Source organism: Sinohyriopsis cumingii, chromosome 1 (genome assembly GCF_028554795.1).
Source record: "Sinohyriopsis cumingii isolate HCF-2022 chromosome 1, ASM2855479v2, whole genome shotgun sequence".
NCBI lineage: Eukaryota > Metazoa > Mollusca > Bivalvia > Unionida > Unionidae > Sinohyriopsis > Sinohyriopsis cumingii.
This window is the reverse complement of record NC_142961.1, coordinates 116,621,875-116,646,076: the sequence shown is the minus strand read 5'-3', so window position 1 is coordinate 116,646,076 and position 24,202 is coordinate 116,621,875. Positions and strand designations below refer to the sequence as shown.

General features: G+C 36.1%; 1 protein-coding gene across 3 annotated transcripts in view; it reads left to right on the top strand.

Annotated features, from left to right (window-relative positions):
* Window positions 1-24,202, top strand: part of LOC149807712 (caspase activity and apoptosis inhibitor 1-like) — a 325,008-nt gene that overhangs the window by 221,733 nt on the left and 79,073 nt on the right. For all 3 annotated transcript variants that reach the window (XM_089969669.1, XM_089969649.1, XM_089969659.1), the window contains 2 exons: window positions 18,031-18,115; window positions 18,602-18,670. In XM_089969669.1, the coding sequence (XP_089825795.1) occupies window positions 18,031-18,115; window positions 18,602-18,670 (154 nt within the window). The remainder of the gene's footprint in view (window positions 1-18,030; window positions 18,116-18,601; window positions 18,671-24,202) is intronic.

Below are 24,202 nucleotides of genomic sequence, written 5' to 3'. Positions count from 1 at the left end.
ACTTGACAGTGCATGCCCCTTTGTATTTTCAGTGAAATAGTGTCACAGTCTGATGACTTGACAATGCATGCCCCTTTGTATTTTCATTGAGTTAGTGTCACAGGCTAATGACTCGACAATGTTTGCCCCGTTTGTATTTTTATTGAGTTAGTGTCACAATCGGATATCTTACAAGTGCATGCCCTTTGTCTACTCAGTGAGTTATTGTCGAAATCTAATGTCTTACCATGCCCCTGTGTATGTTCATTGAGTTAGTATTACAGTCTGACAACTGCCAGCATATGCCTCTTTGTATTTTCAGTGAAACAGTGTCACAGTCTGATTTCTTACAGCTGCATAACCCATTGTCTACTCATAGAGTCAAAATCTGATGTCTTAAAAGTGTCCCTTTGTATTTTCAGTGAAACAGTGTCAGTCTGATTTCTTACAGCTGCATTACCCCTTTGTCCACTGAGTGAGTCCAAATCTAATGTCTTAACAGTGTCCCTTTGTATTTTCAGTGAAACAGTGTCACATTCTGATTTCTTACAGCTGCATACCCCATTGACTACTCATTGAGTCAAAATCTAATGTCTTACCAGTGTCCCTTTGTATTTTCATTGAAACAGTGTCAGTCTGATTTCTTACAGCAGCATTACCCCTTTGTCCACTAAGTGAGTCAAAATCTAATGTCTTACCAGTGTCACATTGTATTTTCATTGAAACAGTGTCAGTCTGATTTCTTACAGCTGCATTACCCTTTTGTCCACTGAGTGAGTCCAGATCTAATGTCTTACCAGTGTCCCTTTGTATTTTCAGTGAAACAGTGTCACATTCTGATTTCTTACAGCTGCATACCCCATTGTATACTCAGTGAGTCAAAATCTAATGTCTTACCAGTGTCCCTTTGTATTTTCACTGAAGTAGTGTCAGTCTGATTTCTTACAGCTGTATTACCCCTTTGTCCACTCAGTGAGTCAAAATCTAATGTCTTACCAGTGTCCCTTTGTATTTTCATTGAAGTGTCAGACTGATTTCTTAAGCTGCATACCCCATTGTCTACTTAGTGAGTTACATAGTGTCAAAGTCCGCCCCTTTCTATTTTCAGTGAGTTGGCATCACAGACTACTTGAGAGTGCATGTCCCTTTGTATTTTCGGGGGCCCCAAGTGGTCAAGTGGTCTAAAGCACTCACTGTTATGGATCACTGCCATCTCACCTCTGTTTGCGTGAGTTTTAGTCTCGGGTTCGGCCAGTGTGGATATGTGAGAAAGCTTGCCAGTAGCTTCTCGTGGGTCGATTGTTCTTTCTAGGGTTTTCCCGATATCTTCCTCCTCCATTTATACTGGCCACCATGTATAACCTATCTTGTGCTGAAAGATGATGTTAAGCCCTACAACAACAACAACAACAACCCTTTGTATTTTCAGTGAAGTAGTGTTACAGTCCAATGACTTGACAGTGCATGTCCCCTTGTATCTTCAGTGAGTTAATGTCACAATCTGACCGCTCTGGTGGACTAGTGGTTGGAGCGTCCACCTCAGATACAGGAGGTCATGGGTTCGATCCCCAACAGAGAAATACCAAAAATTATATTAACAGCTGCTTCGCTTGGTGCTCAGCGTTAAGAGGTTAGTGTTCAGACTGGTTGGCCTGGTGTCAGGATAATGTGACTGTGTGGGGACATCATGCTACATGTCTGTGGCATGATGCCCCAGTGCTAGACATCGCTATAAGCTGTCACACTGCAGACATCGTAGCGATATGACTGAAAAATTATTAAAGCTATGTTCAAAATCCAAATCACACACACACACACACACACTCACAATCTGATATCTTATAAGTGCATACCCTTTTGATACTCAGTGAGTTAGTGACACAGTCTGATGATTTGACAGTGCATGCCCCTTTGTATACTCAGTGAGTTAATGTCAGAATCAAATGTCTTACCAGTGCCTCTTTGAATATTCCTTGAGTTAGTGTCAGTCTGATGACTTGACAGATTTTTTCTGCAGAAGAGATACACTTTATTATCCGTATTTATTTATTTGTTTGGTCCATACTAATATGAACATTGAGGATTTATGTTATCCAACTTTATTAAGAATGCAGACTAAACTAAATTAATCAGCAACTTTGCCAGATTTCAGTAAGACAATACATTCATTTGTATAGACCAGGCCTTCGCTTGGCGTAGATCTGTCTAGGTCATGCAGTAAATGGGACTGATAGGAGGAGGGTTACAAAAAGATGGCTGCCAGTAATTTAAAATGAGGTAAAACAAAGATTTATGACATCATATGAAAACAACTTTTTTTCAACAGTTTTATTGGGTTTTTGTCTCACCTGTGTTAACATGGTGATAAATGGTAGTCACTTTATACCAGCACTGGCAAGAGAATTAGCAATGTTAAAGTTTTTCAATAAAGGTTTTAAGTCATCTGTCTAGGTTTTGCAATCTAGTAAAACTCTTTGTTATCAACATAGGTCTAAATGTCTAAAGTTTATGCCATGATATGCTTGGAGTTTCTGTCCTGCCTGTCTCTCATGCTTAAGCATCATAGTGAACAATGTCAGTTGTGTTTTGTTTTTAATTTTTGACATATCTTTAACAATTTGAGTCGTATCATTACAATATCTGAAGTGATGTCTAGCACTGGGGCGTCATGCCACATACATGTGGCATCATGTCCCACCCAGTCACATTATCCTGACACCAGCACTAATCTCATAATGTTGAGCACCAATCAAGGCAGTGGCTTGTACCATTTTTATAAGTCTTTGGTATGGCTCAGCCTGGATTCAAATCTGTGACCTCCCACATCTGAGGTGGATGGTTTAACCACTCAGGATACTGGAGTGGTCTCAAACAGTGTCAAAGTTTTGTATGAAAATTTTACAAAGTTAACATTCCATTCAAGGGGCTGCATTCATCTGAAATTTTATCACAAGATTACTTTTGGCCTGAAGATTATACACTTATACACTTGGAGTTCCTGTCATGGTTGTCTTGCTTATAAGATGAGTCCAAATGCAAACTGCACAGACCCAGATCAACATCACATAATACACTGGCATATCTGGGGTTGTGCAGTTTTGTTAGGGGTAACTAGTAGAACAAACAGCATAAACCCTAATCAGCAGGCACATTGGGCTACAGCAGATCAGGATCTTTATTGTTTGCAGTTTGACTCAACTTATAAGTGATTATATATGGTAAGGAGAAAGCTTGGTTGGTCATTGTAAACAATGCCAAAGTTTTGTGTTAACATTTTTGAATGTCACATATCTTGTACATTAATAGCTACATTGAGTGGAAACCTTGGTGTGTTATTGCAATACATCTAAGGTTTATACACTGATATACTGTGAGTTGTCTTGCTTGATTTTGCTTGCTTAGACATAAAGCTTGATTCATCAGTATGAACAATGTAACAGTTTTGTGTTAAAAATTAAAGTCACACATTTTTTGTACCAGTTGCTGTATTCAACTGAAAACTAAATTTAATTTGTTAATTTGTGAGCATTTGTCTTGCTTGTCTGGCCTCCTTAAGAATAATGGTCAGCAATGTTAAATTTTTGTGTGAGGATTTATCAGAGATACAGCATTTATGCTGATAAGCATATAGACATAAGTGAGGCAAGGAATTATGTGGAACACTTGAGGACACACGTTTGTTATTTCTACTCTTATGAAACAACCTTGATGAATGGCAGTGAGAGTTTACACAACTGAGTGCCATGAAAGTTTACACAACTGATTGCCATGAAAGTTTACACAACTGAGTGCCATGAAAGTTTATATGAACCGATTGCCGTGAAAGTTTACACAAACATACCTTGGTCTAGTTTGGTCCTAAATAAGAATGGTGCTTCAGAGGTATCCAATAGCCACAGCAGCAACCATCTTGAAAGTCTTATCACTGTTTACCGGTAAGCAGAATGGATGGTTCTATCTACTTTTAGTTTACACTAAAAGACTTTTTATATTCCTCATGGTCAGGTCAGCATGGGGTGTTGACATAAAGTGGCCGTAATGAAATTGGTGCCAAATTTGACATCCATAATGGCTGACACAACAGTCATCTTGAAAATCTTGCTATTGTTTCTGAATAGAAAGTCAAATCAGGATGGGGTTTTCATCAGAAAACTACTTAATGATGTCTAGGTGGTACTAATTGAAAAATGTGCCAGTCCGACTTCCAGTGTGGCCACCATGGCAGCAGTCTTGAAAATCATGGTGTTGCTACTTCTCCTTAACAGAAGACTAATTGTTACATATAGTTGGTCCTGAATGAAAAGGATGCCAGTCTGATGCTGCAATGAAAGTCTTGTTGTCACAGCTCCTCCTACATTCATGGTCATTAGCAATGTGGGGTCTTCACCAGAAGTCTTCTGATTTGTCCTAAATGTCCTTACAGTCAGTATGGCCACCATAGTTGCTGATGTGAAATCTTATCACTCATGATTATCTGAGATGGTTTTAACACTCAGCAGTTAAAGGAAATTGTCTTATGTTGAATTTCTAGAAACTCTTTTCAGTAGAGCATCAGTCTTTTCAAGGGACTCTTGTTTTGGGGGTTTGTTTAGTTTAAGATGGTGTCCAATAATGTTGGAATAGTGGTTGATTCCTATGATTTAGAATTAATAACACTGGTTAATCAATAGCTGAGATAATGATGCTCTATCCTGTATCGGCTGAAGTACCCCATCTGTCATCATGCATCTGAGCAAAATTAGTCATCTTTAGAAAAATGGTATTGACAGTTTAAAGTGCATTTATTACTCAGAATTGTTCAAATATTCTTGCTTTGAGATTGATGGAGATGATTTTCTTAATGACAATGAATAATCCAAACAATAAATTTTAGACTTTCAGTTTGAATACAAATGACATCATTAAATTAGTGTCTACAGAGAAAGTGAAAGTTGAAGTACACTGCATCAATTTCCGATAACTTTAAATGCTTCAGATATATTAGTTTCTAAAGTCACTTAGTTCCAGGTGTACATAATAGTCACAGTAGGTATTACAAAGAGAAAATGTTGTTTGGACTTTGCAGACTTTCAGTCCATAGTAGAATATTTTCATTATGCTAACACCCTGGAGAAGGCACATTGATACAGTGTTATGCATACCATACCAATTCACCCATGCCCCCCCCCCCCCTTGTGTCACAGCTATTGCAAATTTTTACTCAGTAACATTTGAAGTACTTTTTGCATTGAAACCAAGTTTGATGTGACAGATTACATTAGCAAAAGTTAAATCAAGTTTGAGTTTCATTATTTTCCAACAAAATTTTATTCAGTTATATCCCATATTTGAAAATTTCTCCTCATGACACTGGTGGGGCATATATGTTTTCCGGATATATTTTTAGTTAAGTGTTTGAGTGAAATTTTTCATTTAATGTTTATGCTGTATATTTCTGTCAGTCTATTGTTGCTACTGCTCAGCCCCAGCTGGGTTGGGTTCTTACCGAGTGCGTGCGGGATCAGGTGCTTACACCCTATAGGGTAGGGATGTAGAGAAGGCCTGACATGCTCTCTGGGTGTCACAGGAGGTGGTTAACGAGGGTGAGAGTTGTGGTGATTTGATGATGAGCATGCCAGAATCATGACCAAAACAGTACATGTTTGAATCCTACCATTGGATTAGCATTGTGTGGCTTGTGTTTTTGGGCAAGGCACTTTTACTTCTTTTGCCTTGGCACTAAATTCTTGTGTTGCTTGGCCATACAACTCTAAACCAGAACATTCATTTGTTATGATAAAGGGGCCCAGAGTGGCCAAGTGGTCTAAAGCGCTTTCCGTTACGGATCACTGCCATCTCACCTTTGTCTGCCTAGGTTCGAGTCTCGGATTTGGCCAATGTGGGTATGTGAGAAATCTTGCCAGTAGCTTCTCGAGGGTCGGTGGTTCCTTCCGGTGTTTTCCCGGGTTCTTCCTCCCCCATTAATACTGGCCGACATGTATAGCCTATCGTGTGCTGAAAAATGGCGTTAACCCGACAACAACAACAACAACATCATTTGTTATGTGTATGCTATACATTTCGCCTAAGCTTCCACTGCTTTAATTTATTTACCGTGTTAAGTTTCTGGTGGAAAATAATTCAGTTTGAAGTTTCCTAGGCAGCAAGCGAAGGTTTTGAAAACTTTAACAAAAATTGGGGTAGATCAATGACATCTTGAAATAATATATGTACATATGTTTTCATGGTTTTATTTGTGAGAATATACATGCCCAGTTTGAGGTTGAAAAATTTAGTGCTCCGTGACTGCAATTTCTTCATGAACTTATCATAAACCATTTCTCATTGAAATTGCAGCATTGTGAATTTAAACATGATAATTGTTTTTGGTAATTATGACATTTATGAAAAATTTACCAGCACGAAAGTGTTTCATGAAAATTAGGCAAAATAGCTTGTATCTACATTGCATTGCCTGGAAATCTATTTAAAAGAAATTATGTTATTGATGAACTTTTTGTATTTTCAGCTGATTGCAGTTCAATTACCCTATTGTCAGTCCCTAACATGAATGTAATTGAAAAAATTAAAAACAAAAGAATGTTAAAGATGAAGTTGAGTTACTTTTTCAAACAACATGTAGTATTTTCTTCTCTTACTTGCTACCAACTTATAGAAATCAGTGTTGTGTGACTATTTAATCATGCCACAGTTTGGTCGTTAAATAATAAGGTACACGTTGATCATCACTTCGTGCCTTATTCAGCAGATGACTTGTGGATTTTGCAGTAGATCTTTTTTGTGCTAAGACACCTCACAGCTTTAATTTCAGAGAAAAAACTTGGCCTCCTACACACATTTTGTGATGGAACCTTATATAGTTCAAGTAATACCTGCTCAGTTTGATGTTTTAGTCACAAAGGTACATGATTTTGTTGTTGTTGTTTAACACCATTTATTAGAGCAAGATAGGCTATCGACAGTGTCCAGTAAAACTGGTGGAGGAAGAACCCAGGAAAACCCTGGTAAGAAGCAATGATCCATGGGAGCTACTGGCAAGCTTCCTCAAATACCGTACATACACTGGCTGAGTCAGAGACTCGAAACCATGCTGACAGAGGTGATATGGCAGTCATCAGTAAAGGTAAACACTTTAAATAACTTGGGAAAGGTATGATGATGCAAATGGTGAAGACCGGTGATTGTTTAATAGAGGACTTGATTGCTGTTGTTTAATTCTGCTGGTCAAAAACCAGAAGAGCTTACGTGATGGGTCTGAATGTATTTTATGTCATCCATCTTTTGTCTGTTTATTATCACAATTTATGAAGGAAAGTTGTGAAATTCGTCACAGTTTAATTTTGAGGTCAAGTTTGATCCTGAATGGAATTTGTGACCCATTAAATATAAAACTCTTATCGTTACCTCTCCTGAACTAATTCTGATGTGGTTTTCATGTAAAGGCTTCTTACAACACAGATGTACCTACATAAAACTGCTGTTGATCTGATATCCAATATGTTGCTCAAGGCAGCCGTATTGAAAATTTTGTTACTGCTGCTGCTTCAGAATGGGTTGCTGATATATGGTTTGCATTTAAAATTGACCAGGAGATGGACATAATTCAAACTGGTGCCAGTCTGATCCTCACCATGACCACTATGCATGGTGTTTTTTCACTTAAAGATTTCTTAGGATATGTAGATGGTCCAAAATAAAACAGGACAGCAAATGAATGGTTCCAACGGCAGGTTTTGAAACTGCCATTTGAAAGTGAGCAAAGAAAAGGTCATAGTTGTTTGCTCTAAAACTCAAACAGTGTAGAGAAAGTTAACATTTATTTGTTCATTTGCTTATCTTTCACCCACTTGGATTGTCATTTAGTTTTGATCTCTGTTTGGAAGTCTGCTGTTCCAAGCTGATGAATGGAAAAATAGCATAAAGTACACTGACTTCGTTTGACCTTGAAATACAATAATGATTGTTCACAGTATTTTAATTTTTATTTTATGAGAGTACATTTATTACATTTTGAAATATATATTAAAAGAACTCAAAAAATGTTATTGGCTTATTTTTATACAGTTTACCTCTGAAATACAGAAAGTGAAAATATCTGTGCCAAGCTAGCAATCTTCAGTGAGATCCGAAGAAAGGCCTAGCTGTGTACACTCAAAATCATCTAAACATAATATCAAATTAAAGAAATAAGTAGGTTCTTTGAAATAATTCATGGTTTCACACATTTTAAAACAAATATTGGCAATGGGGAAAATAGGGGCAACACACTTTTCTAAAAAAAACTTTAACCTCAGGAGCATTATCATTGCAACAGCCTAGCATCCAACATGGACACCAGGGTGGCTATTTTGAAAATCTTGTTTTCACTATCCTGTTGCATGATTTTGTGTGATTTGGATTTTTTAAATGTAGCTTTAACAATTTTTCAGTCATATCGCTATGATGTCTGCAGTGTGGCAGTTTATAGTAATGCCTAGCACTGGGGCATCATGCCACAGGCATGTAGCATTATATCCCACCCAGTCACATTATCCTGACTCCAGACTGACCAGTCCTAACACTGACCTCTTAATGCTGAGCGCCTAGCGGCAGATGTTAGTGCCAGTTTTATAAATCTTTGGTATGACTCAGCCGGGGTTCAAATGCATGACCTCCTGCATCTGGGGCGGATGCTCTTTCCACTAGGCCACTGGAGTAGTCTCAGATTGACATGGTGTTGTCACTAAAAACTTCATCTGTCATGGTAGTGGTCGAAATAAAAATCGTCTATTTCTGACATACAGCGTGACCAGCATGGTGATGGTTATTTTGAAAATCTTGTTATTGCTACTTCTCCTGGACTGATAGTCGTGTCAGAATGGTGTTCTCTTTTTATATGTAGTTCATTCTGCATATATGTTGTTGGGGTTTTTTTTAATGTTATAAAAATATTTTTATTGATGTGACCTAACTTGGCATGTGGGCAGGTCTTTACAGTATCTGAGATGAGTTCATTGATCTTTTATATTTAATGTCAAGGTCAATGACCATGACAAATTTTATTGTACTTGTGACAATGTTACCTCAAACATATATAAAATACTTTCATTACCAAATTTGTTCTGTTGAAGTTGGAAGAAGTGGACATTTAAAGACTTCTGTTTTTTGTGGTCTGTAAAGTCATTTCCTTCCAGGGACTCTTGTTTTAGTTTAGATGCGGTTGGATTATGAGGCCTTATCTCATCATTTCAGGAAATAACTTGTTCAGTATGGAAGAAAATTGACGTGAAGTATGTTATTGAGTTTAATGCTTGATTTTGAGGTATTTCTTATTGTGATAGAAGACTTTTGGCATTGAAATTAGGTTTGTTTTAATTTGCCCTCTTTGGATTTTTTTGTTTGTTTGTTGTGTCTTATGGAACACAGTTTGTTTGACAAGACCCCACCTGGTACCCCCCACTGTTGAACTCCAAGTATCCTATAGTTTTATCTGTTCAAGAATTCTGGCTTAATGTAAGTTTTCTTCTGGACTATGTGTGTTACTCTTTACAATCAAAGAAGCAGAAATCAATTTTTTGGAAACTTCCCAAAGAACTTAAAGGAAAACATAATCTCCCTGAACCTTGTACTTTGCACTGAAAAACCCACTCTAATCTGAGAACCATCTTTTGATGTATTGCTTTCAAATATATTGTTATTTATATGAGCCCAGGGGCAGATAATAAGCATGAAATAAATTCCAATTTGATGTTTAGTGAGGTCAGGTGTTTTTTTTATAAATATGAAGTGCCATCTTAATAGGACTTGATCGAGGTAAGGGGCAATAAATGATTATTTACCATCTGTACTTGCTTATAAGTCATAAGTCGAGTCAAACTGCAAACAACAAGGATCCTGATCTGGCATACCATAATTCACCTGTAGATCAGGGTCTGTGGTGTTTGTTCAAATGATTACTCCTAACAAAGTGCACAGACCCCGATCTGCTGGCATATTATGTGACGGTAGATATGGGTCTGTGCAGTTTGCAGTTTTACTCCTCTTATAAGCGAGCACGTTTGTTTGGGATTTTTTTTTTCTTGATCTAATCTAACACGCAGAATCAGAAACTTCGCAATATTTGATAACTTGTGCTACAGTCTAAATATATGACCCTTCCATTTAAGGTGACTTAACATGAAATACAGTTATACATTATCCACCACACCTGCCCAAGATAATTTGTGGTCGTAAATTTCATGGAGTAATGTGAATATAATGGCTCATAATCATTGATATATGTGATTTAATTTCATAGGTAGATATATAAATATTTTTAAAGGTTTTGCAGGACATTTTTAAAATTGGTTTCGGGGCAATGAGGTTGTTAAACTCTTGGATTGTGGATGTGGTCCTAATGTTTTCCAGAGAAGGATCATTGTTTATTGGGACTTTAAATTTAAATTTAAATGATTTGAAATTAATGAAAATTGGCACCGCATGAAAAAGTTTTGAATTTTATTGTCATCGTAATTAGATAGCAAACATTGCATAATTAAATTTGTGATGGATTATTATGAAGTGATGACTTCTTTGGGACCTTATGTTCTGTTGAGCTCTACTTGTCATAGACCAGAAGAGATTATGGGATGATCTGTTGTCTGCCATCTGCTTCCAATGTCAAGCCTCTGATGTCCATCTATCTGTCCACTAGGTTGTTATTACTGCTTCTCCTAAACTTCTTGGAGGATTTTCATGAAACTTTACAGTTCATTTATTCCAAATTCTCATTCAACCTCAATGAAAATAGTACCACTCAAACTGCCAATATGAAATTGCGAGGTTTTTACCAAATGACTAATTATGATATCTGGTTCGGTCTTAAATGATAATGATGCTGATCTGTGAAATCAGCATCAAATATGGCCACCATCAAAGTCAGGTTGGTGGCATTGCTTGTCCTGAATAGTAAGTCATATCAACTTTGTAATGTCACCCTCTTAGTAAGAGGGGTGGTTAATTGGATTCGGCTGGCTTTTGTCTAGAGGACGACCTTCCTCGATATTATAGCCCATGGGAGTGGATGATAGAATTTCAACAGAGCACTGAGCAAGAATATTGGGAAGAAATAATGCAATACGAGCCCCTTAGACAAGAAAAATAACAAATTGAATCAATTCAAATTAATAGCGGCAACTCCAATTCAATCTAAATTATGTCAGCAGAATTTAATAGCAGTGTCTAATTTGGATTTATTTCATCAATAATGAGTGGTGAAAAGAGCACAGTGTTCACAACTGATTGCATTACTTTCTCCCATGACTGTGTATCAACATCTTCCTGTTTCCTTGAGCCTTCCTATTCTCTTCACCCCTTCCTGGACTTCCTAGTCCTTTATTCTGAACTTGTCATTTCTTTGTTCTATCTTTCCCCAGAAAGCTGTTCCTTAAAGGACAAAATTACCCCATAATCTCAGTATGTACCACTTTCTTCATGTCCTTAACTTACCTCACTTATGTTACTCAGAAGCATATGAGCTATCCATACTGCATAAATTCTGAACAAATCTGAGAGGACTTCACCCTTGCTTCACAGCAACAGGCCATAATTACCATGTTAGCGGTATATCAAACATTACCATATATCTTTACCTACATTACCACATGCTCAATTACTATTGCATAAAATTAAAAAAGTTCTAGCTCACAGCAATCCCTAACTTACAAGAGTATTTAAACAATACAAAATCAGATACAAATATATGATTATCGTTAACTCACGATAATCAAAATCATCCTAACAGACCAAGAAAATTATTTCATATAACCCTGTGAAATCCTACACATATGAAAACTTGGACTGCATGTAATCGTCAATACTATCAGTGAAATAGTAACTGTAAAATTAAAGAGATAAATTGCATAACAACTCTAGCATCAACAAATTTCCATGAAATTGAATGAATGGTACATAATATGAATCCTAGTCATATCAAACACATTTTCATAAACCCAAAAAAATCAAAATATAGAAAATTACGTTAGAAATTAAAACTGTGTACCATAATGCTGTTCTCTTTCATAAATTGTGCATCCTAGCACTAAACCCTGTCTTTTCTTACAAGACAGCCACCTGGTCCCCTTTCCTTGTTTAACTTCTTTTTAGGCATCCTCAGATTCAAACTTCTCAAAGGAATTTTAAGACTAAAGAATTTCGACTAAGGTTGTCACTTTTAATTCACATTATTTTCAAAGTGTATGCCTTAATTTTCTCTGCCCAATCATAAGCAGCGGTTCCTAAATTTTTCCCAAGATAAATGTTTCTTCCATCATATTTCAGACAGCATAGAATCTGTGAAGTGAGGGGGATATCAATTTCCCTTTGAAAATGATAATTTGACATGGGTTCCTATCAAGCGGTTATGGTTGGTAGCTCAAATGTTGACTTTCTCAGAACAGCATAGCAATGCCCTGGTTAATCTCAAACAGTCATAAATCCTAGCCTTACAAGTTTTAACACTGAGATGGGGGAGAAATGACCCTTCACATTCAACTTTGATTCAATGCAATTCAAAATTTGACACTTGGCAAACATGTTTTTGTTTTGTTGTTTTAGCTGAAGGCTTTTTATGATCTCTAGTTGGTCCTAAATGAAGACGGTATCAACCTAATAGCAGCATTGATAGCTATGTTGAAAATCTTGTTATCACTACTCCTAGATGGATGGTCAGATCACCATTGAGTTTCTGATGTTGATCCTAAATGAAATTGGTTCCAATGACAGTCATTTTTAAAATCTTTTCATTCCTACTTCCCAGAAATGGAAAGTCGTATATACATCGGGTTTTCACCACAAGACTATGTGAGGAGTCCTGTGGGTTGTAAATAAAAATGATTCCATTTTGACATCCAGTATGGCCACCATGTTAGCCTTCTTAAAAAATCTTGTTATTGCAACTCCACCTGATTCAGGTTTTGTGGGGTTTAACATTATTTTTACAGCACATGTTAGACTATACATGGCAGCCATGGTGGAGGTAGAACTTGGGAAGACAATGGGAAGAACCACCAACCCATAGAAAGCTACTGGCATACTTTCTCATGAGCCAGAACATAAACCCATATTGAACAGGGGTGAGGTGTGAGTTATCAGTAAAGGTGGAAACCTTAGACCACTAGGCATCCTACTCCATGTGAATAGATGTACTTATTGAAATGGGGTTTTCACAAAAAGACATTGATATCTGGGTTAAAACAGAATTAAAATGGTGCTAATCTGACGTCCAATATGCCTATTACTGTACTGTTACTCCACCTGAAAGGATGGCCATACCAATGTGGGGTTCTCACCAAAATAGCTCTAATAATGGCTTGTTGATCCTAAATGAATATGGTGTCAGCCTTGCTTCAGATATGGGTGCCACAGATTCCTTTTTGAAAATCTTGTTATTATTCAGAAATATCAGAGATGGTTTATGCTCTTAGCAGTTAAAAATAAAATAAGGAATCTGATCGGGGATATCAAAAAATTTTCTTTTCATCTAGAGTGTTAGCCCCGTTGAGGGACTCATTTTTTAAAAAATGTAATCATACAAAGATGCATATGTAGATACATGCATACATACATACATACATACATACAGACAGACAGACAGACCGACATACATACATGCATGCATGCATGCATGCATACATACATACATATACATACATACATACATATATACATACATACATACATACATACATACATACATATTGTTCTTTTTGATGAAGTAGATCGAGGTCAGTAGTAACCATGTTGTCAGTCTGTCCATTTGTCCATCCAGCTTGTCTTTCCTTCCAACCATTCAACAGCAATTTGATTTCTGTTGTTGTTGTTGTAGGGTTTAAAGCCATTTTTTGGGACCCCGAGTGGCCGAGTGGTCTAAGGCGCTCGCCATTACGGATCACTAGTCTCAGCTCGGCTAACGTTGGTACGTGAGAAAGCCTGCCAGTAGCTTCTTGTGGGTCATTGGTTCTTCCCGGGGTTTTCCAGGGTTCTTCCTGCACCAATTATACTGGCCGCCATGTAAAACCTATCTTGTGCTGAAAAATGGCGTTAAACCCTACAACAACAACAACAACAATAAAGCCATTTTTCAGCACATGATAGGCTATACATGGTGGCCAGTATTAATGGTCGAGGAAGAACCCGGGAAAACCCCAGAAAGACCCACCAACCAACGAGAAGGTCCTGGCAAGCTTTCTCACATACCCACATTAGCCGAATCTGAGACTTGAACCCATGCAGACAGAGGTGAGATGGCAGTGATCCGTAACGGAGAGTGCTTTAGACCACTCGGCTACTCTGGGCCCCTTTGATTTCTGTAAGATAACTTTAATGGTAATTGTTAGATTTGTACTAAATTTTATGTTCAGCTTTATGTTCTTGAGACCTTGAAAAAGTTCAAATTTCTGATTTATGTCATCATTTAAATGAGTTATTGCCCCTGATTGCTTTTTACCAAACGTTCACAGAGTTTAACTTAATCAAGAGTTGTTTGATTTCAATCTGATTTGGCTTGCAGCTTTATGTTGATGAGACCTTGTATAATTTTAATTTCCAGTGTACCAGGCAATTATTTAAAGAATTTATGCCCAATATTGGCTGGCCTACTGATCATGGTTGCCACAGTGTACCAGGCTATCATTTAAAGAATTTATGCCCCATATTGGCTGGCCTTCTGGTCATGGTTGCCACAGTATACCAGGTTATCATTTAAAGAGTTTCTGCCCAATATTGGCTGGCCTTCTGGTCATGGTTGCCACAGTGTACCAGGCTATCATTTAAAGAGTTTCTGCCCAATATTGGCTGGACTTCTGGTCATGGTTGCCACAGTGTACCAGGCAATTATTTAAAGAATTTATGCCCAGTATTGGCTGGCCTACTGATCATGGTTGTCACAGTGTACCAGGCTATCATTTAAAGAATTTATGCCCTATATTGGCTGGCCTTCTGGTCATGGTTGCCACAGTGTACCAGGATATCATTTAAAGAATTTATGCCCAATATTGGCTGGCCTTCTGATCATGGTTGCCACAGTGTACCAGGCTATCATTTAAACAATTTATGCCCAATATTGGCTGGCCTTCTGATCATGGTTGCCACAGTGTACCAGGCTATCATTTAAACAATTTATGCCCAATATTGGCTGGCCTTCTGGTCATGGTTGCCACAGTGTACCAGGCTATCATTTAAAGAGTTTATGCCCTGGTCATGGTTGCCACAGCACAGTGTTATGAAGATTTAACAGTTTGGTTTCCAGGTTTAAATGGATGAGATCTAAAATGTTTGCAATTTCCAGTGTTCCACATTTTCATTTACAGGAGTTATTACCCCTGATCCCCAGACTGCCCAGCCTCTTGACTTTCATTTCCTCAGTATACCTTTACTAAGGTTTGTTGGATTTTAGCCTATTTCAGCAAGCAGCTTTATATGGACAAAACCTTATTTGACTTCAGTTTGTAGCATTCCTTCATGTCATTTATGGGAGTTATGCCCCTTGATTGCCCTACCTCTTGATTTTTTTTCCAGCAGTATTACATTATCTTTGGACTTGAACTAAATTTGGCATACAGCTTTATGTTAATGAGAATCAGGCCTTATAATGAATTCAGTTTCCAGCACTCCATATCAGCACTTAGGGGAGTTGGTATTCAGACTTCCCATCTAATTTTATTTTGTTTCCCAATACAATTTCCTATCTTTAAAACCCCAAAAACTAAATGGTAGTGGACAGGATCATTTTTGATGCACCCATTGCTGGTAGCAATTGTTCTGGTAATTATAAATGCTGAGTAAATCCATTAGCTGTCCTTGTATAATACATTGGCAGAGCAGGGTCTACACTGGTCATTCTACATATATTTCGAGTCAACAGCAAAGATCCAGGCATTCAAATCTTAAATCTCTGAGCTTGAGTCTGAGATTGATTGAGTTCTTTGATCATCAAGGACCATGTTTCAACTGTAACAGAGTTTGTGATTGGTCAAAACTAAACATTTAAAAGTTAGGAGGATGGCAGTCAGGAGCCATAAATCATCTAGACTCAAATTCAAGCTAAAAATTTCATGATTTCAGACTTAATCTATCAACAGAATTTGCAGTAACATATCTGGGTCTATGTTGTTTGCAGTTGAATATTCATAATATATATATATATAGTCAAACCTGTTTTGAAAGACCACCTCTTTTGCCCCAAAAATAGGGGTCTCTCAAGACAGGTGGTCTCTCATAACAGGTCACAATGCTATATAATCAATAAATTTGTGCATTGAGAATGTGGTCTCTCAAGACGGGTGGTCTCACATAGCAGTGGTCTTTCAAGATCAGTTTTACTGTATATATATATATATATATATATATATATATATATATATATATATATATATATATATATATATATATATATGGATAAGGATGCTATGCTCATAAAGAAAATGTCTGAGTATTATTAATTGTGTGAAATTTCTGTTACATTGTTGGGAACACTTTTATTAGCACAGTTTAAGATGAATGCTTTTATTGCAACTGGGCCATATAATAGATCACTGTGACTGATATACTTTGATCTGGTCTTTATCATGCAGTTTTATTTTGAACCTTAGGAATTTTTTTATGCCCTCAGATAGTCCTAGGTCAGTCACCTTTATGTCAGGTTACAATATTTAATCATCTCAAAGGATTTAATTACTGCCATTTTATTGTTTTACACAAAGGTTTTTGACAGTCTGTTATTTGGTATTGTTCATTATGTTTTGTTGTTTTTTTTTTAATATAGTGGTAAACAGTTCCAGCTTTATCTGTTTTGCTCATGACACTTGGAAAAGACTTTCAAAAATAATCTTTAATTTGAAAACTTATTTAATAATCTCCTTTACTACATCTTGTGGATAAAAAATAATCTGTGTATAACCTTGCTTGAACTTGCCTTTTTTTATTTGTTTATTTGTTTGATTGTTCAGACACATCCATACATTTTTTGAATGGCATTCATTAAGACATTAAAGTACTTATTTTGATTGATACATACCAACCAATTCACATTTCCATATTTTGAATGACATTAAGACAGAAGTCCTTATTTTCATTAAGACAGAAGTACTTATTCTGATTGAAACATAAGTCTACATTTTTATATTTTGAATGACATCAAGGCAGACGTCCTTATTTTCATTGAGACATAAGTCCACATTTCCATATTTTGAATGACATTCATTAAGACGTAGAAGTCCTTATTTTCATTGAGACACAGAAGTCCTTATTTTCACTGAGACATACCAGTCCATATTTCCATATTTTGAATAAAGTTATCAGAACTTTACCAACAAAACTCTACATGTGGAATAGCCTTGCATGCAGTACTAAAAAAATGTATGCTTCTATTAGTAGTCCAACTTTGAAAAGAAACCTGAAAATTGGTGAGAAATAATTTTTTGTTCTTTGGGACGTTATTGCACAATGCCATCTCTCATTGACACTTGAATCTCTTACAGTAAAATCTTTATGTGATGATGCATATAGAAGAATCCTTCTGTATTTTCCTAACACTGGGTCACTGTCACCTAATTTATTGAGAAAATAGTGAAATGAACTGAATGCCCACAATTTTTCATTCAGACAGGTATCCAACCAATAAATCAACACAAGTCAACTTGTAATAAACTTTAAACAGGTGCGCATTGATTAACTTCATGTGACCAAACTGAAGCCAATTGTTTCATATATATTTTCCTTTACTGATGCAACTCAGGCAAGATTTCTTATAGTCTTTGGTAGTATGGACTTCCACTATGAAAGCTTTGGCACCAGCGTACAAGTCTTTGGTATGACTTGGCCAGGGATCAAACCCAAAACAAATTGCATCCAAGGCAGATGCTCTAACCACTAGGCCACTTGAGCGGTGAGCACTTCTGCATGAAGATACTTTGTTAGTATGGACTCCACTAAAAACAACCTCAGCACCAAGGTACTTTGGTAGTATGGACTTCTACTATAAAAAAGCTCAGCACCACATATTTTTAATGTTGTCTTTCCTGGCTAATTTTACAGGATATTCCTCTTGAAGACTTGAAGAAAAGATGTATGGAACAGCTAGAGGTCATGTCCAAGAAAAGAATCCACAGAATTTTAGCAGGTAGATCATCTTGTTCCTCAGAATATGAATGGGTAAATATTCTTATGAGTAATTTGATGGAGTTCCTCTGCCTCCAAATGCCGTCTTCCCCCCTCCCCTTGAGAAATTGTTCCAGTGTCCTGGGATTTCAAGAAATTATTTATTAATCATTATGTCACTTGAAATGAAATTTCCAATTTGCAGTATAGTGTTATTTTATCACATTAGGGGTAAATGCCAGCCACTGTGATATGGAAGAGCCAAAAAGTTTGATGGTTGTTTGGCCAAAACATAGAGGTCAAGAGTGTAGGTCAAATGAAGAAAGTATGAATCACAAATCATTACTTTTCCCCTAAAAATAATTCCAAAGCTCATTGTTGCAAAACTCAGTATACTGTAACATTATTTTTGAACCTTGAGTAAAATTTAATTCGATGTATACAAATTATTGGTGCTGTCTAATATGTATGTATTTACTTTGATCTTTTGACCTTTAACCTCTTTTAGGTGATGATCCTTCAGAAATATCTTCCTCAGGAACAGAGGATGAAAGCAGTGATGAGGAACAAAAGAAAAGTAAGAGCATGGAGATAATATACATATCTCACACAGAGGTGTTGTTTTGGTTTTAACACCAGTTTCAGCAATTGATAGGCTATACATGACAGCCAGTATAACTTGTGGGTGAAAACCCTTGAGAACCACCAACCCACAGGAAGCTACTGGCAAACTTTCTCACATAAGCAAATAGGCCAAGCCTGAGACTCAAACCCATACAGAGAGAGATGAGATACCAGTAGTAGTGAATGGTAAAGGTGGGCACTTTTGACATTCATCAAAACACTTTGGACATTTAAAATTTCTTGACATTCATCAAAACTCATTAGACATTTAACACTTTTGACATTTGTCAGAATACTTTAGACATTTAACACTTTTGTCATTTGTCAGAATACTTTAGACATTTAACACTTTTGTCATTTGTTATAATACTTTAGACATTTAACACTTTTGACATTTGTCAAAACACTTTAGACATTTAACATGTTTGACATTTGTCAAAACACTTTAGACATTTAACATGTTTGACATTTGTCAAAACACTTTAGACATTTAACATGTTTGACATTTGTCAAAACAATTTAGACATTTAATACTTGACATTTGTCAAAACACTTTAGACATTTAACATGTTTGACATTTGTCAAAACTCTTTAGACATTTAACACTTGATATTTGTCAAAACACGTGTAAATGTGTTCCAATGATGCCCTGAATGTTAAAAGTCTTAAAGCAGCATCTCAAACACACACACACACACACATATATATATATATATATATATATATATATATATATATATATATATATATATATATATATATATATATATATTTACTTAGTTATGGTGTTTATTTGGAAGAGTAATAAGCAAATGAATGGCCATTTTACAATGACATCAGATATATCCTTTGTCTGGTATCTCAGAGTATGTGCCAGTTAAAATATTTGATCTGTCAGACTTATGCAGAAAGTACCATCTTCACTAGTCCAGATTCAGATATGTTAACCCTATCTACACCTTGCTGGATTGAGCAGATATTTCATGTTTTGTCCTATTGACATCTACTGGATTTCATAGTTGCCTCACTTGATATATGATGCCAACTAACCAGCAACATGTAACAGTGGTGCTTTGTACATCGGCCGAAAATGGTGGAGCCAATTGACTTCGAAAGGATACTTTGTTTGTTTAACATTAAAAATATGATGACATACTAGAGACAAGACATTACAGGTGTATCGGAGGGAAAGGATCTATTTGTACACACACAGATGGACAGTGGAAAATTGTTTTTTTTTATGACTCCATTCCAGGTGTGTGCTCCCACACTCAATCATATAGAAACATTATTCAGATTTGAACAACTTGATTTTGATTGAAGGTGGTGGCTTGCCAATGATTCCATTGAAAATCACAGACCCAATGCATATAAATATTTGATCGATCTGCCAAAGTGTGTGAAGATGAGCAAGTGCAGTAATGTCACACACACCAAAAATGTGTGTGTGTATATATATATATATATATATATATATATATATATATATATATATATATATATATATATATATATATATATATATTATGTCAATTCAATACAATCCTTTCAATTTTTAATGAGATCGCTCCGGTGGCCTAGTAGTTGGAGTGTCCACCTTGGATGCGGGAGGTCGCAGGTTCAAACCCCAGCTGAGTCATACCAAAGACTTAAAAAAATGGTACTAACAGCTGCCTCACTTGGCGCTCAGCATTAAGAGGTTAATATTAGGACTGGTCGGCCTGGTGTCAGGATAATGCAACTGGGTGAGACATGATGCTACATGTTTGCAGCATGATGCCCCAGTGCTAGACATCACTATAAACTGTCACACTACAGATATCTTAGCGATATGACTGAAAAATTGTTCAAGCTACATTAAAAATCTAAATCACACACACACACACGCACGCACGCACGCACGCACACACGCACGCACACACACACACACGCACACACACACACACACACATAATGAATTGAAAGTTAAATATCATCCAGCAGTGTTAAGGTAAAAGACTGCAGATGTGGTAACATTTTCTTTATAAGCCAAATATCATAAATATGCCATTTCACTTCATCTTTGGCAAGCAGGAATGAACAGGGGTAATTAAGAAATTCAGCAAACTTTTTTACCTGTCATTAGCAATAGCTTTACAGTCCTTCTTAAAAATGAATCACTCTAGCTCCAGATTAGTCACTTACAGTAAAAACTGCTCCAAGTGACCTCTGCTATGAGCGACCACCTGTCATTTCTGACCACAATCGTAATGCATGGATCGATTTTATTATTTAAATGCTGTTTTGAGCAACCGCGATGTCTTGGCAAAATATGCATTTCGACACTGCTATGAACAACCACATTGCAAAAACAAAGATAAACTCCACCAACCTTTTTTTGATGCCTGTAAGAATGACCACTCATACTGTCCTAAATAAAATATTAAAAAAATTGAAAAAAATACTAGCTACCGATGTCTACATTATTGTAGATATGCTTATAGTGTTTTATAATTTTTGTTGTAAACAAGACTAAAGTATATGTAGATAATTTTTTAGTCTGGTTCCCTGCTTTGTTCTCTGCTATTCATATAGGGGTGAGCAATACAGAGAGCATACAAATCAGGGAACCACACTAATTATTCCCACACTTAGCCTGCTTCTCCACCTTATCATAGGACCTAGCATACCTATGAACGACCGTATCGCAACAACAGACACCAATGACCTATATGTAATCAATTGTTGCAATGACCACTTGATTAGTAACAATTGTTCTGATCAAAAACATACATAAAAGGAATATTAAAAAAGGATTGTTGCTACCAGTGATAGATGCTACAGTCCGTAAACCAGGCCAATGTACATGTCATGAATTGCCGTTGTAGTGCCATAGTTGACATAGTTGTTGCGTACACACATTGTTTGTTTTTAGAGTTAATCGGGGGGGTGGGGGGTGGGTGAATAAGGTCATTGTATATTAAACCAGCAAGAGAGAATCATTTGCAGGATTCGATTGATGGTGTTCAAGACTTGTGATGTTTGTTGTTTTAAACCCCAATGTTAAGTGATTACAACCCAATCACAAAGCTGTCATCTATTCAAGTTGGTGCAACCAGGTTACACACTTTACCTTTAGAGTTAATCCCTGTATGTCATCTTTGAATGGATGAGATAATTGTTTCTTTTTAATCATTAATTGTTAGATATGCAATGCACATGTATAGATTTTTCATATTGTCCCAAAGCCCAGTCAAAACCATCTTTATGTTCAATATTACAACTGAGCACTAATAATTTTAACACCTAGAACCTTAATAACAATCGACGAACCTCCACCTAAAAAGAGACAAATTTCAAGGCTGGAAAAAATAATTATTGTAACTAAAAGAAGTGAAAAGGAGCAGACCACTAGCAAAAAAGTGATTTAAGTATTGGTAAAACAAATTTAGGTTGTTATACAGGAAAAGGAGTAAATCAGAAATGATTTCATATGCTAAACTATGTGATCTTTAAATGTAAATGTGATTTCATGTTTAATGATACAAGTATATCTTTATTGCTGTAATTTTGTTTTTAAATGAATGCATACAATATTTTAGCAAGAACTATTAATAAAGAATAGAATATTTGTACAGTGATTGTGGTTATCTTTCGTGAAATTGTTCTAAAACTGGACCTTGGAAACTGGTCTTTTTGTACAAACCTGCTATGAGAGACCACCTGTTTTGAGAGACCGCTTTTTGTTGGCAGAAGGGGTGGTCTGTCATAACAGGTTTTACTGTATCCTCAGTCAACCAAGTAAAGTTATCTTTTTATTACATTTTTGCTCTTTTATTTTTTAATATGACCTTGTCCCAGGTTTGGTTCAGTTGATTCAGTGCTCAGTCACTTTAATTCTGCCTTATAGGAAGACTGTCTTACAGTGAAGTACATGACACAGTACTCCCTCATAACATTATCAGTTAGAGCAGTAGGGATACAGCTTTATTGTGAGAGAGCACTATAATGAAATGCATGGTAACATACAATTTTATGACCATTTAATGAAATGGGATTCATAAACTATACCTACCTTGTGACAGAAACTGTGTTATAATGAAAGGCATTATAGAGAGGGATAATTGTACCTAAAATAACTTGATAACTTTTTTCTCAAAAAATGTAAAGTCAAAGATCCAAATTTAAGATATGTGTGTGTGTGTGTGTGTGTGTGTTTCTATGTGCGTGTATGCATGTGTATGTGCATGCATGCTTGTGTGTTAGTGTTAATTCTGCCACCTTCATTTTTTTTTTATTGCTTATCATTTACTAGGTAAATTAAATAACTTAATTAGGGGTGTATGAACATAAATGGTTCAAATGTGGTAATGACAAATTAATGCAATTTTTGTTTATATTCATCTTTTTCTTCCTCAAGAAATACATATATTGCAATACTCTGTTAGGATTATGCTAGGATTATCAAATCCTGATATTGCAAAACATTGCTAGGATTATCAAAATCCAGATATTGCAATATATTGCTAGGATTATCAAAATCCTGATATTGCAGTACATTGCTAGGATTATCAAAATCCAGATATTGCAATATATTGCTAGGATTATCAAAATCCTGATATTGCAATACATTGCTAGGATTATCAAAATCCAGATATTGCAATACATTGCTTGGATTATCAAATCCTGATATTGCAATACATTGCTAGGATTATCAAAATCCAGATATTGCAATACATTGCTTGGATTATCAAATCCTGATATTGCAATACATTGCTAGGATTATCAAATCCTGATATTGCATTACATTGCTAGGATTATCAAACTCCAGATATTGCAATACTCTGTTAGGATCATGCTCGGATTATCAAATCTTGATATTGCAATACATTGCTAGGATTATCAAATCCTGATATTGCAATACATTGCTTGGATTATCAAAATCCAGATATTGCAATACTCTGTTAGGATCATGCTAGGATTATCAAATCTTGATATTGCAACACATTGCTAGGATTATCAAATCCTGATATTGCAATACATTGCTTGGATTATCAAAATTCAGATATTGCAATACTCTGTTAGGATCATGCTAGGATTATCAAATCTTGATATTGCAATACGTTGCTAGGATTATCAAATCCTGATATTACAATACATTGCTAGGATTATCAAAATCCTGATATTGCAATACATTGCTAGGATTATCAAATCCTGATATTGTATTACATTGCTAGGATTATCAAATCCTGATATTGCATTACATTGCTAGGATTATCAAAATCCAGATATTGCAATACATTGCTTGGATTATCAAATCCTGATATTGAAGTACATGGCTTGGATTATCAAATCCAGATATTGCAGTACATTGCTATTATTTTCAAAATCCAGATATTGCTATACATTGCTTTGATTATCAAATCCAGGTCTTGCAATACACATTGCTAGGTTTATCAAATCCCCACTTCTATGGCTGATAATGCAAGAAAACTCCAGGTCTATG